This window comes from Triplophysa dalaica, chromosome 9 (assembly GCF_015846415.1).
Source record: "Triplophysa dalaica isolate WHDGS20190420 chromosome 9, ASM1584641v1, whole genome shotgun sequence".
NCBI classification, from domain to species: Eukaryota; Metazoa; Chordata; class Actinopteri; order Cypriniformes; family Nemacheilidae; genus Triplophysa; species Triplophysa dalaica.
The window spans coordinates 21,756,849-21,775,654 of record NC_079550.1 but is presented as its reverse complement, the minus strand read 5'-3'; the positions used below and the strand labels follow the sequence as shown (position 1 = coordinate 21,775,654).

Genomic DNA, 18,806 nt, shown 5'->3' with positions numbered 1-18,806 from the left:
TCAATGGCGCAATGTATTTTTTATTTAAAGAGCACTGTAGTAGAAAATGGGCCTCTGGTCGGGTCCACAACGTGTTTTTACTTTATTTATTACGTAAAGGGAAGCGCAGCAGCACACAAATATTCCAGATATAAAATAAATGAAGTTCAATGGAAAAGATGATTGTGGTGGACGATAAAAATCCGGCTTGTCCTGTTATCGCCTTTCCTCTCTGGAGAAGCGTCCAGTCTTTACTCTTGCAAATTCCACCGTGTAAATATCAAGTCCGCCATGGCCCGAGCGCAACTGGCTCTTAAAGGGAATGAGAAATGAGATTCTGGTTTACTGCACGTTACGCCCAAAAAACACCCATTAAAGAATCGGGGCAACCCGTTTAGCACATGCGCCTGGGTACGCCGACCGCTTACCCGTCGTTAAACTTGCAAAAGTGGCTTCGGACACACCCTGAGTCCACATGCGCCGTACGCTTTAGACCATGTGCTTAGATCGTGAAAATTGGGCCCTTAGAGTTTATTCACAAATCCCAGTCATCATATAATCTACTTTGATCACATAAACTGAGATTACTGCATAAATAAATTAGTGGTGGGCCGTTAACGGCGCGTTAACGCGAGACTCTTATCGCGCGATAAAAAAAATGTCGCCGTTAATCTATTCTCAAAGTTGGGTTGGGAGCTGGGTCGGGAGCTGGGTCGGGAGCTGGGTCTATACTACGCAAGCTATGATGACTTTCAGCTTGATATTTTAGCGCGGATGTATACCAGCTTAACTGCACTGTACGGGGCGAGAACGAGATTTTTCAACTCGCGGGATTCGCGTGATTCGCGCCACCTCGTCATCTCATAACCAAGGCTTCATTCGCAGGATTCCCGCCGCCTCCTCATCTCATAACCAGGGCTTCATTCGCGCGATTCCCGCCGCCTCATCATCTCATAACCAGGGCTTTATTCGCGTCATTCGCGCCGCCTCATCATCTCATAACCAGGGCTTCATTCGCGCGATTCGCGCAGCAAGTAGGTCTATCGCGTCTTTGAGGCCATTAGTGTTTGGTCTGAACACAACATAACGTTGCTGTGAAATGACCACATCAAACGTGACGTGCTAACATGGATGCATCTATGAAGCCGCCGGGTTTGCTTCAGGGAAAATGTATTTTTAAGAAGCTTCCCAATAGAAACCTCTACAAGACTGAGGTTGTTTGCACATTGTGCAATGCGGAATTGGTTTACTGTACGGAATTGCTTTACATACAGTTGGTTTAAAAAAAAACTTTCAACAGGTAGTGGTCTAGCTTTAGTTGAAACCAGTAACTTTGTATTGGCACCTAATGTATTATGGCTCCTGTATGACATATCGCTTGTTGCTCCCTAACTCTTTGTAAGTCGCTTTGGATAAAAGCGTTCCAAAATGAATCTAGATTAATCTAGATTAAAAAATATTAATCTATGCCCACCACTAAAATAAATATTTGCAACACTATAGGGAGACCATTATCAAAAGTTTTTGATTAATAGCTTTGCAATTTTGGCATTACGAAATACACATTATCATGCATCCAACATGTTATCATAAGCCAAACTAAAGTTTACAGTACCAACTGAGTGGCGGTCTGTGCGACTCGGTGTCGTTATCCAAAAAAGAGGACAGTTGAGGAGATAAAAGCCAATGCATTTTGAAGAAAGATTACATGGACGAACATTGTTTTTACTTCTGATGACATTTATTAAGAAAGGAAAAGGGGTACATTTCCTCAGTCAGTCATGCAGAGAGAACACAGTATCAGCCTCACTCAACATGCATGATTATTTTATATGGCAAATCATGCACAATGTATTTATCCTTTTTAAATATAGATGAACCATTTCTGCGGCTCCTGGCCATTTTTGCATGCTTTGCAACAAAATGTATAATTTATGGAGGAAATATGAGAGCCTGCCCGTTTGGTTGAACGACACGGCACAAACGCAACCCAAATGGTAGAGTCATGAAATGGAGTCATGCGTAGGGCCAATAAGTTTCATCAGTCTGTTCCGACTTCATGAACGTTTGCTTCATTTATACTCGCAGAATGTCTTGGACGTTTTTCAATGTCATTTCTGATAAAATCTTGGACAGGGCTGTGAAATGGAAAAGGTTATTGTGTCTTGCAGCACTACTGGGGCTGCGCTGTAAATGAATTATTCATGCTAAGAATCGGAGAGGGGTACTGGATAAAGAGCAAAGGATGAGAGACAAAGGATGGGAAGATGAGAGAGACTGGCTGAAAGAAAAATATGGTATACCAACTGTGATAGAGCACAATGTTTATTAAAATATATAGATGGTATTCTGCATTAAGGAAACATTGAACCCTTGTTTTACTGGTTACTGTAGTAAAACCATGGTTCATTTGCAGTTGTTATGGTTTTACTAAAAATAAATATTGGTGAAAAAAAAAATTCATGCAGTATTTTATTATACCCGTACATGCAACATAACAGATTGACAGACTGTAGGTTATTCATTGAATGTGACACTGGATTTTCATCACATTTGATATATCACGAGCATGTTCTTGCGTGTCCTGGGTGTCATGAGGATGTTGTGAACTGGTTGAGAAATCTAAGTCCAGGGTTAACCAGGAACTCTGACCTTAATCATCCTGATTAGTGTTCTCATCCCTTGAGGAACAGGCAGTCTGGAGGCTGGATTTAACATTGATTAGCCGGGAACATGTTGTCCAGCCTTCTGTCACCCACGTGGAGCATCGGCAGTAGACATCACGGTTAAATATGTTGTTAAATGGTCAATCCTGAGCTTCGCTTTAGGTCCACATTTGGATTAGTAGCTAATTCCTAGCCTCAATGGCTTTTTACTGTTAGTCGGTTTTGAATCAAAACATTTCTAATATACAGAAGTGATGTCTGGAGAAAATTATACAATGCTTGCTTCTAATTTTACAAAACTTTATTTTTTAGAATATGCAAAAAAATGCATCGTTAAACAAAAAGCAAACATTGAATTTATAAATTATTTAATATTTTGAATTGATAAATTATTTAATATTTTCTTGACACACTCTTGATTTTGACGTTCTCCTGGACCATAACTCAGAAAGCTTGCATGCGTTCTTTCACATTTTTGGCCGAGCGTCCCTTTGAGGAAAGGGTGAAAACGTCATTTTCGAGCCTACACCACTTTTGACCACTACTATTAATGAAAAAAGTACATTTTGGCATCGGTCAATTTATGAGATACTCTCAATTAGGAAATGAGATATTCACTTGAGTACCACATACCAAAAAGCCAAAATCCGGTGAAGGCTTGTTTAATGCACTTAAATGTCACCTAAATCATCTGGAATGATTAAAATTTTGGTTACATAAAGGAAAAGATATATATCAGACCGTAACACAAGTATCTTGATTATGTAACTAAATGATAGTCCAAGGATCCTCCTTTTAATTGCCAAATTCCACAACACGGTTCGCTTTGCGAGTCCTTCTATTTGAACCTTTTCAGAACAACAGCATACAGATGCATTTTCTATTTGCATTGCTGGTAGCAGGTCTCACACGACTGCATGTAAACTAGGAGCTATAACCCCCTCTGGGGTATCAAATCCTGGACTCTCATTTCTAACTAGGTCAATGCTCGCAAAAACTGCAGACTTTCATACTGTTTTCTCTCTCTCCTCAACCCTGTGCACCACAAGATCCATTTCTCATCTACATCAAAATCATTTCATTTCATTTATACGCGCTCGTTTTACTGTAAGCGATGCGATCCGGAAAAGAATAAATGAACAAGACCGCAGGAACTTATACTCGTAATTGTAACGTTTCTCTGGTTTGTGTTGGTGTGAACTGTAAGAATGGCTGCGGATAAAACACTCTTTCTGTTTCAAGCTCGGGGCGGCTGACTGAGCGATCGGCTCACTTGCAAAACAGTCACGTCCAATAGTTCAATACTCCGTTCCCTCAGTTCTGCTAGCGCAGGCTTCAAAGAGACATCACATGTGGATTCTCGCATCTTACGAAAGAAATAGATGTTTTACATGTGTTTTTATATGGTACATTTAATGAAATGGCACACAATATTGTAATGGAGTTAATTGTGGATAGGAGTGTAAGTTTGTTATGTTTTTCTTTCTCAGGATCAAGATATCTCATTACATCCACGGGGACCTTGTATATTCTGGATGTGCAGTCAGAGGACGCGGTGAATATTTATCGCTGTACAACGCGGCATCGATATACAGGGGAGACCAGACAGAGCAACAGTGCCCGGCTACTTTTATCAGGTATGAAGCCAGCATGTAGATGTCAAGGCCCAGTCCTCGCCCCTTTTTACTTTCAAATCTTTAGATGAATCCCAAGGTAGCACACATCTTATTGAGATTGTGTTGGCATGCAAATCTATCCGATGTAAACATTTATCTCAAATGTTTGTGAGAAATATAAAATGTCATGTTTTTTTCATATTTATGTTTACGCCATATCCGTCAGGAAAGACAGTTAACAGATTTTCTGTTTACTGTGGCTCAGTTGCTAGAGCATTGCATTAGTATGGTTCGATTCCATGTTTAAATAGCTTGAATGCAGTTTAGGTTGCTGTTTTAAATGGTCTGTTTAAATGCTCGGTCTAGCGTAGCGATATACTCAAGTGCTAGATGACCAGCTGTTTTGCATCATGGGCTGTTGCTGTATTTCATCTGAAGTATTGACCTTTTCTCTAATAAAATCTAATTTGGCTGCTGCTCAGAAATCAAGGCTGAAAGAACAAAATAGCATAAAATCATTGCAACCACAGATCACATCTTTTTTATTTTTTAAGAAGATTCGAAAAAGGTGGAAGAATATCTTCAGATTGAGTCATGTTTTGCCCACACTCTGCTCCCCATTACAAGGTCAAGTTTCCGGTTTCTTCATGCTGAAAATGGAAATGCTGCATAAAGCGGCACAATTACAGCCTATCAGAAAACATTGGTTAGGAATCAGTTTAGGATATTACTTTTCGGGACATGGGAGATTTCGGCAGTAAAAAATATAAAACGCTTTCTAATGGACACTTTACAAAAAAGGTTGTATTTGTTAACAAATAGTTAATTCACTAGCTAACATAAAAAACTATGAGCAATACCTCTACACCATTAATTCATCTTATTAATCTTAATTATTAATAACAGCATTAGATATTGCACAATGAACTTACATGAATTGACATTAACAAACATTAATAAGGATTAATACCGGGCCCGGTAATAGGCTGGCTTGACTGATGGGCAATCATATATTCTGGTTTATTTTAATCATAGTTCATACAAGCATAATTTGTATGATTAGATTGATTGATCATAATTTAATAGCTTTTCCAAATAAAAAATATTTAATTTCAAATTATTTTCTAATTGAATTACTTATTTTTGTTGTTGAAAAATCTGTGGGGGGTGCATGCCCCCTAGTCCCCCAGACCCAGATCTGATTAATACCTGCTGAAAACAGGTATTATTGTATTTTTGCATTATTACACAATTAATTTAAAATAAATACTACGTAATATGTTCAACTAGTTTTTTGACAAGTTGACCATGTCAAGCATGAATACATGAAACACCGTTGCACATCCCATTTAACACAAAAGAGGATATTTGGAAGAATGTCACTGACCAAACAGATCTCATCTCCCATTGACTTCCATAGTATTTATTTTCCTTACTTTGACAGTCAATGGGGATAAGATCTGTTTGGTTACTGACATTCTTCCAAATATCTTCCTTTGTGTATATCAGAACAAAGACATTTATGCAGGTTTGGAACAACCTGAGGGTGAGTAAATGGTGACAGAATTTTCATTTTTGGGTGAACTACATCTCTAATTGATCCCTCAGGGGTAATTTGGTAACATCAGCATCACTATATATGTATATGAATGATTTTCCTCACTCTCTTTCAGAACCTGTGGACTCTGCTCCCGCCACTCTGGATGGGTTCGAACGCAGGGAGGTTATGGTGGGTCATCGTGTGGACCTCCCTTGTAAAGCATCCGGTCACCCCCCGCCCAGGTACCGCTGGCTGAGGGACAACAGCCCCTTAGAATCAGACAGTCGCTACCACCAGAGTGTGTTGGGCCTTCTTATCGAGGCCACTCGCCCCAGTGATGCAGGCAGTTATGCGTGTGAGGTGTGGAACAGCTTCGGCAATGCCAAAGTAGTCGGACGATTGGTGGTCAAACGTAAGTTTTAACATTCAATTTCCATCGACAATGTTATCCAAGGTTTTCCAGATTGCAGCTTTAAAGGAATTGATCAACCAAAATTGGTAGTTTTTCTTGTCAAATAACATCCTTTCCTCAGCCAAACACTATTATAGCCTAAGTAACAATAATCAAAATCTAATGCTCTTTTTAGCATTTTACTGCCATTTTGTGCCATGTGTAGATGTAAACATAAAACATCACTGCACTCACACAATCTCTTCACAAATCTCAGATTTTAAATCTTATTGGTGGTCGCTTGTCGTGTGACCACAAGGACCAATGAGATTCAAAAGCTCAGATTTGTGAAGGGGCTTGTCTGCGGCCATTTTGTGAAGTTTACATCCAAACTTGACTGAATAAGCTCTAAATATTAATCATTTTTTACTCACAAACATATATTTTCGCTACATAAGCCATGTACGTATTAACCCCCTTAATAATGTGTGTTTGGCATGATGGTGAATTTACATTGACATTTAAAAACAAGAATTGCTTTTTTGGTGACCTACTCCTTTAAGATGTGTAATATTAATGTTTCATCTTGACTTGCCCGCCATTTTGAAATTTATAGCTAGCTTTGGTGCATTTTGCGATTATGTTGTCCACAAAGCATACAGTATATATTAGTATATTATTAGTTCAGTAAATTGCTGAATAAGGAAGTTTTTATTTATTGTATACAGATTGGAAGTTTGTGTTTATTGTTAATGTGCTCATGGCTGTAACATTATTAACATGACCTGTTGTTTATGTGCCTTATGCATTTTCTGTTTCAATCTACAATACTGATTTTCACAATTAAACCATTTAGAGAAATGATTTCAAATAGCTTACAGCACAAAAAAAATTTGATAAAAATGTAAAACACACAGTGACAACGACTTTTCTGAATGTCGGCCAAGATACTTTCGGAACAGCTTGACATGTCAGGTTACGCAACAGGTGGAAAATGTCTATTTCTTTATGTGGAAAATGTCTATTTTTATATGTCTGACTTCATAATAAATATGTAGTCAAATAAAATAGCAATGTTGCTGTTGGCTTTGCAGGTTTTTAAAAGAAAGAGGTCTCTTGCAAGTCCAATGGAGAGGGTAAACAATGCTATCATGGAAAACTAAATTTTTCATAGGTTTCCATTGATGAGTTTAGCTTAAAAGATGAAAGCAAAATTGACGATTCTGTTATTAGTTTGCTTGAGGGCCTTAATTTTGAGCTTTTTCCCTTTCCCAAATACTTCATTTCTGACATCAGGACTAAAAAGAAGACCATTTGTGTGCACCATCCATTTTTTATTTTGTTTTTTTGACTGAGCAATGGTGTGTGTGATTTGGCGACTCAGGTGTATTTGAATGAATATTTTTGATATATATATATATATATAAAAATGGCATTATCAGCTCCATGTATGGATGTTTCAGAAAGAGATGGTCACACACTGTTCTTGGATATAAAGTGAAAATATACAGTCCTTAAATTCTGGTATTTAGAGTTTATAAATACGAAACTGCTAGATAAAAGAATAACAATGAAAGATCTGTATATGTTTTAGGGTGAAATCCACTCAAAGTTTCTATGAGCCTTCTAACCTTCTAGCCTTCATTTTTCTTAAAAAGTCCCAGTGAAATAAAAAAATTATATTTATAATTTTTTCATGAAATATTACATGGTTTATAGTAAATAGTTTTTCAATGTGGGTCATTCTCTTTTTAAAATTCATGTACCCTCATAATCTTCAATTAAAATCTGAAAATGCACTTCCGTCCCCTGAAATAACGATCCATCTGAAATTATGTAAATTAGACGGCTTGGGCGGAGCATCTGTTAACTCCTCCCCTTCTACTGTCAGTATACTGCCAGTTCCGTTTCAATATGCAAGAGCTGTTTTTACACATCCAATCAATTTGTAGTGAAAAATGCAGGCCACACCCAAAAAATTTTCACTTTTGAAATTCCATTTCACTCAGAAATGTGTCAGAATACGGAAGTAAAACAGTCACAACTTCCGGTTCACTCACAGGGACTTAAATGGTGAATCTTTGTGTGTTTTTTTCTCTTCTAGAGCCTCTGAAAGCGGTGGTAAGCCCAAGAAAAGTGAGAGGCAGCGTGGGTAGCCAAGTGTCTCTGTTCTGCAGTGTAACTGGCTCTGATGAGTATGAAATCGCCTGGTACAGGAACGGTGAGAAGATTTATTCCGGTATAAACGTGCGCATCACGGGCATCAACAACGAAAACCTGGTGATGGAAGGAATGGCCAAGAGTGATGGAGGAGCGTATCAGTGTTTCGCCCGAAATGGCAAGATGTCCACCCAAGATTTAGTTCAGGTCATTTTAGAGGGTGAGTCCAGTTTATTATATTTATATTTCTAATAAAAAATCATTTCATTTAGTAAAATAATTCAAAGTATATTTTCAAAATTGGTTAGAAATGTTTATTACCAGAAAATTGCCTTGGCGAGTATGGAGACAACTTGCATTACCGTAACATTATTTGTTATTCTATCTTTTTATCTATCTATCTATCTATCTATCTATCTATCTATCTATCTATCTATCTATCTATCTATCTATCCATCCATCCATCCATCAAACTATCATTCATCCCTTCACCCACCCACCCACCTATTATCTATCTATCTATTCACCCATCCATCCATCCATCCATCCATCCATCCATCAGTCTATCATCCAGTCATCTTTCATCTATCTATTCATCCGTCCATCAATCCATCCATCCATCCATCAATCCAACCATCCAGTCATCTGTCATCTATATATCTATTCACCCATCCATCAATCCATCAGTCTATCATCCAGTCATCTGTCATCTATCTATCTATCTATCTATCTATCTATCTATCTATCTATCTATCTATCTATCTATCTATCTATCTATCTATCTATCTATCTATCTATCATTCTATCTATCTATCTATCTATCTATCTATCTATCTATCTATCTATCTATCTATCTATATCCATCCGTCCGTCCGTCCGTCTGTCTGTCTGTCTGTCTGTCTGTCTGTCTGTCTGTCTGTCTGTCTGTCTGTCTATCTATCTATCTATCTTTCTCTCTCTCTCCCTCTCTCTCTCTCTCTCTCTCTCTCAGTGTGTTCAGTGTGATCGGTGTCCTCTTTAAAGCTCTGATGAAATTAGATCAGTATCATTGTACTCACAGCCGAAAATATTTGTTACACGAGCCTGGTTGCTGGGGCAACTGTCTCCATCACAACAGTACTTTATAAAGAGGATATTGATCATCTATAATACTTAAAAATGGGGGGATTATCAAGGAGCAAAGATTTTCACGGCACTAGGCCTGAAAACAAAACAGTTTTTTGTCAACTGCCATACTAAGAAGAAATAAAGCACATCGATGTATATACTTAGTCCTTACAGAAATAAGAAGCAGTTCAAAGTTTTCATTTTAAAATAAAAGTGTATCTTTTGATGTACAAAACACATTTCATTTCTTCAGACGGGACGCCAAAGATCCTCTCCGCATTCAGCGAGAAGGTAGTGAGCCCGAACGAGCCCATCTCGCTGGTTTGTCACGTGAAAGGAACGCCCCTCCCCACCGTCACCTGGACCCTCGACGATGACCCCGTCATCAAGGACAGCAGCCATCGCATGGATCGGGTCGTCACCACAGAAGGGAATGTGCTCAGCTACCTGAATGTGTCCCACACGCAGGTCACCGATGGTGGCGTCTACCGCTGCACCTGCAACAATTCGGCCGGATCGGTCTCCTACCAGGCTCGAATAAACGTAAGAGGTGCTTGTCAGATCAGCTCCTCAAAAACATACCCGCACCACATTATTACCACTTACAAACTTTACTGTGTGTATTCTGATTTTAGTTTTTGTTAGATGTGTTTATTCGGAAATTTCAGATTGTAGTTTGGCTGAGGAATTGATTTTGCCATGTTAGGTTGTTGAGGCTTAAAAGTTGGCGATCCATAGCTTAATTTACTTTAAGTGATTTATTATCAGTTATATTATATTGTTACTTGACTGCTGGTGGAAGGAGAAATGTATGAAAGCAGTAGAGCTCATACAGTCGTATCCCAAAGTCAAGTGGTTCAGATGAACGTTAAAGTGACTTTAACGTAACCAACTAATCAGGTTTGTGACTTGATTCAAGGCAAACGACTTTTCGTCCAAAAAATCCTCGATTATGAGGTTTCATTGCGATCATTTTACTGCTTCTGACCCAGTCAGAACCTCTTCGACCCTAAACACGTTTGATATTTACGACTGCCTTTGACGGCATACCTGCAATAGCCGATGTAGTGAGCAAGCTTCACCAACTGGATGTTGTGTGCTTTTATAGCTGAAACATGGCAGCTATACAAAGATGTCACGAAAATGGACTATTGATCGACTTTTTCTCTTTTTCTGCCAGGAGAGCCATCTGACGACGCTTATTTTCCTCCATATAGACCGATTCATCAGATGTGCACGTGCATGGGCATCTGTTATCTTCCGATTTTTGTTTGGCTAGTGTCTAATAATATAGCTATTTATATTTGATTTAATTTATGTAAATATTAATTTATAAATTATTTGATTGCATTGCTTTCCTGTAGCTCAGTGGTAAGAGCATTGCGTTAAAGACGCAAGGTTGTGGGTTTGATCCCAGGGGATTGCAAATACCTATGTAAAATGTATAGGATAAAGCAATGGAAGTCGCTTTGGATAAAAGCGTCTGCCAAATGCCTAAATGTAAATGTAAATAATAATATCAATTTGTTGAATTGTGTTGTATGGTCATTTTGTTACATAAATGATTTGTTGAGTGGGTCCTGTAGTTCGGTCGCATTTATAGAAAGCGTGAGGTACATTGACATCTAGTGGTTGAGCTTGGTATCGCAGTCTAAAGTCAAAATATTGGAGTGACTAGTTTAGCTCAGTTTCTTTAGATTGTTGTCAGAAATAATCTACAGGCGCTCTATTGTTTGTGAATGTGTACAGGAAGTTCAGTTGGGATCACAAAAGTGTGAATGCGCAGTAATGTTCGTTTATGTTGTTAGGATGAAACAGTCTATAAGTTTGTTTTCTGAAGTCATGTTTATCACGTGAGGAAATGTGAAATCTTGTGGAATTGTTGCTTCAGTCGGCTGATGTGTGGTCTCGCAGTCTGGCAGAATCGTCTACTGTGTTTGTTTGGAGGATGTTGTTTGAATCGAGGCCTGCATATTACTTTCTTTCCAAAATGCACAAAAGGTTAGTCTGTGCAACTAGGTGTACGAGTCTGCTCCACATAAATCATTAAAGCCCTTACTGGACATGAGGCCATACAGTTCCCCTTATCTGCAGCGGTGGGGGAGGAATGCTGGCAATCTCTTATAGACAAAGTCTGATGAGAAAGTTTTCAGCAAAAATGATGGATTGCATGACAATTTCTGTGGAAGCATCCTCGTGGTGTTTGCCCATATGGGGCCGTTCAGACCTTCATCTTACATGCAGATGCCACATATATTTGGATACAATGGATGTTCAATAATGCACCACGTGCAGCAATATTGCATGAGTTGTTTAGCTACTAAACTCCTTGATTGTGGTTCATGTAGCTTTTTAAGCCAAATGAAGGCGCGTTTTATAGGCTTCCAATGTTGAGGATTGATCATAGAACCCCTTCTTTTCTTCTCGCTTGTGTAGTCCTTTCATTGGAAAAGTGGAGCAACATCTTGCCACCTATGAAACCATGGTGTTTTTTGTGCTTTCGGGGTTGAACATGTTTCGCGATAGAGTTGTTGCAAAGTCGCTAAGTATGTAGCATAAAGCTGAAGTACATAGGATACATCACCTCATAGACTTGACTTGAGATGGTTTTGTATATTGACCTCTATTTCTCATTACAGGTCCTGCCAGTATTCGACCAATGAAAAATGTCACTGCCATTGCTGGGAGAGACACGTACATTCACTGTCGTGTCATCGGTTACCCTTACTACTCTATTAAGTGGTATAAAGATTCCAATCTGCTCCCGTTTAACCATCGCCAACGTGCCTTCGAGAATAACGGCACGCTGAAGCTATCAAATGTACAGAACTCTGACGAAGGAGAGTACACGTGCTATGTGCTGGTGGATCCACATAAACAAATTCACAGGAGTGTCCATGTGACAGTGAAAGGTATGTGACCGCTGTGTACTAAGATAAAAATCCTTTTCAGACTACCACAATAGTATTATTCACTCCTGTGAATAATACACTAGAACCTGTTCGAGTTGCTCTTAGGGATCCTGTTTTGTTTTTGGTTTAAAATTATTCAAAATTTTGTTTATATAAGGCCTGGCACAATATTTTATCTTCATTACACAGTTATCGTGGCCAGAAGAATTTTTAAGAAATCGCGTTCAATAAAAAGCTCTGATCGGATTGCTATCCGACTATGAAGTTAATTTATTATCAGTAATTATTTATGCATGAAACATGATGTAGCCAGTTTACACTTATAAATCCTTATTCACGTGCACAAAGTATATATATAGTATGTATATTCACAAAAAACAGTTCACTTGCGTAAAATTAAATTATATCCTTTTTAGCCAATCAAAATATTTTTGCACAGTTTACACATCTGTGAAATGTATTTTATTTTATACAAACATAACTTTATTTTACACACATAACATTTTTTTTAAATGTTTATATATATATACTTGTGCACGTGAATTAGGTTTTATGCACGTGAAACTGGCTACGCAAGTGTACATCGTGTTTTACGCGCAAATAACTAATGAGACTAAAATCTCTCCATATCCGATTGGTTAAAACTTTTCAATTTACACTTGGCCACATAAATGCATTTAGAACAAACGGATATAAAAACCATTCCTCTTGTCCTGCGCAAAATGAAAATTCCTTATATCCTTCGAACTTAAAGAGCTGGGACTTTCATTTTGCTTTATTTGGTTTAACGAAGGCATTCGCGTCTGTAAAATGGTTTGGAAAATGCGGATCGGATGCTTTCTCGTTCGTTCCAGAGCGCTCGGGATCTTGCGCTTTCGTGACGTCTGCCGTTGCCAAGCAACCACGAGCCACATTCTCCAGGGTGACGAGATTTCAGCAAAAGTAAATGGATCTCCACCGAGACGTCTGTATAACATGTCTGGAATGCGTCTCAGATCGCCACCTGAAGTGGTTTGAGTTACCCAGATTTAAGTCCGAGGGCATTTACACCTGGTCTTTAATGATCAGATAGCTATCCCATCAGAGAAAATGCATGAAGTGACCAGGTTAAAAAAGCCTCATGTGTCCAACAGATACTGGCACAGAATTATTTTAACACTATATCAATAATCACAGTTGGCCATATCACAGCTATTGTCAATACCAATATACAGTGCAACTCCCCGATTGATGTGAATGAATACCTAAAAATGTATGGGTCATGTAACCTCATCATTTCTTTTATTCAACATTTTTATGATTAAAACAGTCCCGCGGTGTGGAAAAAGCATTTAAAAAAGTTAAAATATTCAGTGTACACACTTCATTTAAGGTCTATAATAGAAATCGCAAATAGGTTTTTTAAATCGTTTTGAACACAGCAGGACATGTCAGTGGTCCAAATTCAACCTCCCAATTAAAGGCAAAGACGCTAACTTGAATCAATCGAGATCATTTCAGCATGCCAACATAATATTACCTCCCATACTACACATTTGGCACAAATGAAAATAAACCAGAAAACCGGAAATGTATTTTAGCAAAGTCAACATAGTCCCTGGGTTAAATGCCAAGTATTTCATCCCGTTCTTATGTAATAATCAAGGAAGCTTGTGTTTTTGTGAGTTGAGAGTCATCAAAAAGCTATTGAGTTAGCTAATTTGCTTCATTCATGCTTAAAATTCTGAGGCGTGCGAAGGGAATCCCTAGAGTCCATTATCTCCATTTTGTTGTGAATTAAATAAGCGCTGGAGTGCTGCTTTATTTCAATGTTATTTTAACTCATTGATTCTCGAACGCGACAGTCTGACTAGCACCAGCTTGCGAAGTCCCTGGAGATCACATTATGCCCAATTTACTAAGAGACGAAAGAACCTTTTAATAGTCTTCTGCATTTTGTCGTTCTTTCCTCGGTTTCTTCTCTCATTAGTTCCCATTATGCCCGTTAAATCTGTACATTTGGAGCCCTAATATCTTGTTACTCAAGAATGGAGCCTCATTATGGCAAATGACACAGAATTGTACATGTGTGATTACATATGGTCTGTCTACTACTTCATAGTGTGCATGACACTAACCTTACATCTTGCACTAAAGTTCATCGTTTCTTCACAAAATGACTTAAGATATTTAAGATTTGGTGAGTAGATGGGCTATTTAATGCATAGCCTATAGCCTGTAGCAATCTCAGTTGAATCAAAAGTCAAAATTATCATCACGTTGTTAATCCATTTAAACAATGGCCAACTATATAACTATGGACAATTACAATATATACATATTTATTTATAATGTGTCTGACTGTATCTTTTTCTCTGTTCTTTCTGTCCTTTAGTGCCCCCTCTGATCCAACATTCAGATTCTCAGAGCGCATCTATCGGCCAGCGTGTCTTTATCCCTTGTGTGGTCATATCCGGAGATCTGCCCATGTCTATCACCTGGCACAAAGACGGACGGCCAATCAATGCCAGCCTAGGCGTCACCATCGACAACATCGACTTCACGAGCTCATTGCGCATATCAAACCTGTCCGAAATTCATAACGGCAGTTACACCTGCATCGCCCGAAATGAAGCGGCTGCCGTCGAGCATAGTATCCAGCTCATTGTTAAAGGTTGGAGATCAAACCTTTACTTTAAAATATTCTTTGATTGTAACATGTTTTTAATAGTAATGTTCTTTACCTTCCAGTTCCACCCCATTTTGAAGTGCAGCCAAGAGACCAGGATGGTATATATGGGAAATCGGTGATTCTGAATTGTTCAGCTAAGGGAAACCCAATCCCAACTATAGTGTGGAACCACTCAAAAGGTACACAAGGGTATACAAATGTATTGTGGGATATTCTGTAGATATGTGGAATAAATAACTTCTGTAGACCAGAAACCAAAAACAGCACGAGGAACCTGAAATGTCATTCTAATTTATGTCATTCATGAGCATCTTTAGTGTAATGTCTTTTGAATCAACATACTAGAGAGGAAGAACACCACTTTTTGGCATTAAATATTTTGTCATGTGATTTGAAAAGACAACCAACGTCATGTAATTTTTGGACACCATATTTGGTGTAGACATGTGGCTTTGTTAGAAAGGCAGTTTAGGGATAATGTGAACGGGTAGTTTTCGTCAAGGTCAAAGAAGTTGGATTACTGGTTTAGAATGCTAACAGGTAACTTGGTTCATTCTGAAGCGTTTGAAGCCGTGTTATGCGTTGTAGATGAAAGCTCGCAAATGGAAATCCACATACACAACTAAAGTTCAGCAGGACTTGGATCAAAGAGACGAGAGTTAGCAATTCTGGGAAAAGAAATGCTAGCCTCTAGTCCCTTTTTAGACTGAGATGTTCTCAGATGAGATGAGGTATAAAAAGTGAATTAATGCTGAAGTACTAGTATATCTTAATTTGTAGAGGCAACTACAGTAATAAAAGTATTTCGTAGGCTGGAATGTTTGGCATGAGACCGGCTTGTTCACACCGAGATGATAATCGCACGCGTTTATCAACAATATTTATCGCTTTGTTATTAAACCAAGGGCGCTAATGTGAGTGTGCACATCGACGCACAAAACGGCCGGCGTATTGGGCTCACTTTGTTTTATTGGACACGCCGTGTTAAAAACTGCTGCTGAAGTTAGAGTAAAATACGACTTGGTGGCAATCAAGCACAAAATGGTCTTGCTGATCACACATTGATACCCCTTTGAGTAAATGAAATTTATTTTTATTTTTTACTTAATTTATTTAATTTCGGTTACATACTAAGCGATCAAACATGTGTTGTATGAACCCATTCTCATCAATTGCACATAAATAACACACACTGTTGCAATACTGTGTAATACTGTACTTACGCCAAATTTTATTTGTGCGTACATACAATATGCATATTTTTGTGTGCATATGATAAGCAATGTGTTTCAGAGACTGTTTTGTGTAGTAGTACCGTCTGTCTCCTTTCCTGTTTAGTATGTATACATCTGGTTTTCAAGGAAACTCGGACACTTGTTTTCTTCAGAAATATTTGGATGATTCAGCTTTTGTGGGATACATCAGGGCAGGAAATGAGGAGGAACATAGAAGTACAATTAAGGACTTTGTTGAATGGTGCAACAATAACAATTACTAAGAAAATGGTCATTGATTTTAGGAAGAGAAGGCGCAGACTAGGTCCAGTCTCCATTTTGGAAACAGACGTGGACCTGGTTTCCAACGACAAGTACCCCGGGGTACAGTTAAATAAAACATTGGCCCGGTCCATCAACATGGAAGCTGTCCACACAAAAAGATCAAAGTAGGCTGTGCTTTTTGAGAAGGTTACGATATTTTAATATTTGTCAACCTCTACTGAGCACCTTTGAGGAGACTGTTGTTGCCAGTGCTCTCTTTCATGGTGAGGTGCATTGGGGGCTGGAGCACGTACATCTGATAGGAAGAGACTGAACAAACTGATTAAAATGGCAAGCTCCATCATTGGAATCCCACAGGACTGGGTTGAGCAGGTTGCGGAAAAAAGATTCTTAAGAAAAATAAATGCTATTATGGACAATAACTTGCACCCATTACATGCTTTAGAGATATTTAGGCAGAGCAAATTTAGCGGTAGAGTGATCCCACCAATATGTTGGACTGAACGGCATCGTAAATCATTCTTGCCTGCTGCTATTAGGCTATTTAATGCGCAATGATTGTACTGTATATTTACTGCACTTTTGTTTTTTTATATCTTACGTATTTTATGTGCTGGATTGACGTTGTTTGTGCGTTAAGAATGAATGTGGCTGCTGCTGATGTAACAATTTCCTGCGAAGGACCTGTCAATTATTTATACAATATAAAAAATGGCTGCTCTCCCCCTAGGTGCGCGCAAACATTGGCGTGTGACATGCACACACAATTGAACTTTGGCGTACGTATTACACGATATTGCAACCAGTGTTTGGTGTAAGTAGTTACTAAGTAAATAGTTACGGTAATTTACTCGAAAAAGTAAAGTAAGAGATTATTCTAATCTCTCGTATTTTAATTACAGTTACTTGTGATGTAATTAAACTAATTACTTTGTGTAATATATGTGTGTGCAATAGTGGAATTAACATCAAAGATCAAAGTCAAACTTTTAAATCTGTGCTTTAATGTATAATTTTCACATTTTTAATGCTTTGGTCAGTTATTAATAATAGTTTATGTAGTTTTGTTTTATTTGGATGAATTGAAAGGGCCACGTCACTTCTATCCTTGAATCACTTAAGTAACCAAGGTTGATAGGATATAGAAAGTAAATAATTAAATACTTAATTTGTACAGTAGTCTTATTACACTATTGAATATGTAATTGTAACTAGTAATTAGTTCCTTTTCAGAGTAACTTACCCAACACTGGGTGCAGTAGCGTGTTATTTATACGCAGATTGATGACAACGGGTAGGTTGTACAGAGCAATACTAACTGTGGAAAAGTCGAATTACGTAATTGAATTAGGTTTATTAAACAATGTCTTTTGAGTGTGTGCTTATTAAGTTGGTTCAGCAATATTAATTTGTTTAAAGCAACTTATTTATTTGTGAAAAGGGTTTTGAATTAAATTCATTGAAAAACTTTCTTGAGCTCAGTGGTAAGAGCATTGCATTGACCGCGCAAGGTTGTGTGTTTGATCCCAGGGGTTCGTACATAACTAAGTATAATTGTATATCATAATACAATGTATGTCGTTTTGGATAAAAGCGTCTGCCAAATGCATTAATGTAAACTGTTGTTTCTACCTATAAATAAATAGAAAATATAATTTTTCATGTAGGAATTTAAAATCAGTATCACCCAAATAATCGCCATGTTTTCTTTTAGATGCACCTCAAAATCCACAAACAGTTCCGACATTTAAGTGTGATTATAACATCCAGAGATGATATTGTTGGATGTGGTCTTTTTCTTTTATCCAGCAATGAGAATCAGGCTAATTTTTATTTTTACAAACCCTATCTTCGGCAGATTAGGTGGCCTGCCATGTGTGATTTTACGGTTTACTTCAATTCATTTAATCCCACAGTATCCTCTAATCCTTATCCAGACATCAGACCTGCTCTATATAAATCCAATAAAAAATCATTGAATGTAAACACAGTAATCTGCATTCATACTCAGCGTTTTAAGTAACAGTTAATATATTGCTGTTTTATGCTGATCTGAACATCTTGCCTTCTCTCCGTTTCTTCTTGTAGGTGCTGGTGTACCTCAATTCCAGCCCATCGCTTTGAATTCTGGGTCTCGTGTCCAGCTCCTGGAGAAGGGCTCTCTGCTCATAAAACACGTTCTGGAGGAAGATTCTGGGTTTTATTTGTGTAAGGTCAGCAATGACGTGGGAGCCGATATCAGCAAGAGCATGTACCTCACCGTCA

General features: G+C 38.1%; 1 protein-coding gene across 2 annotated transcripts in view; it reads left to right on the top strand.

Annotated features, from left to right (window-relative positions):
* The window catches only part of dscamb (Down syndrome cell adhesion molecule b), a 109,208-nt gene that overhangs the window by 61,547 nt on the left and 28,855 nt on the right, over positions 1–18,806 (top strand). For both annotated transcript variants that reach the window (XM_056756345.1, XM_056756346.1), the window contains 8 exons: positions 4,136–4,282; positions 5,935–6,213; positions 8,297–8,572; positions 9,713–10,009; positions 12,099–12,371; positions 14,746–15,024; positions 15,102–15,221; positions 18,630–18,806. The exon at positions 18,630–18,806 is cut by the window's right edge and continues 3 nt beyond it. In XM_056756345.1, coding sequence (XP_056612323.1) covers positions 4,136–4,282; positions 5,935–6,213; positions 8,297–8,572; positions 9,713–10,009; positions 12,099–12,371; positions 14,746–15,024; positions 15,102–15,221; positions 18,630–18,806 — 1,848 coding nt within the window. The remainder of the gene's footprint in view (positions 1–4,135; positions 4,283–5,934; positions 6,214–8,296; positions 8,573–9,712; positions 10,010–12,098; positions 12,372–14,745; positions 15,025–15,101; positions 15,222–18,629) is intronic.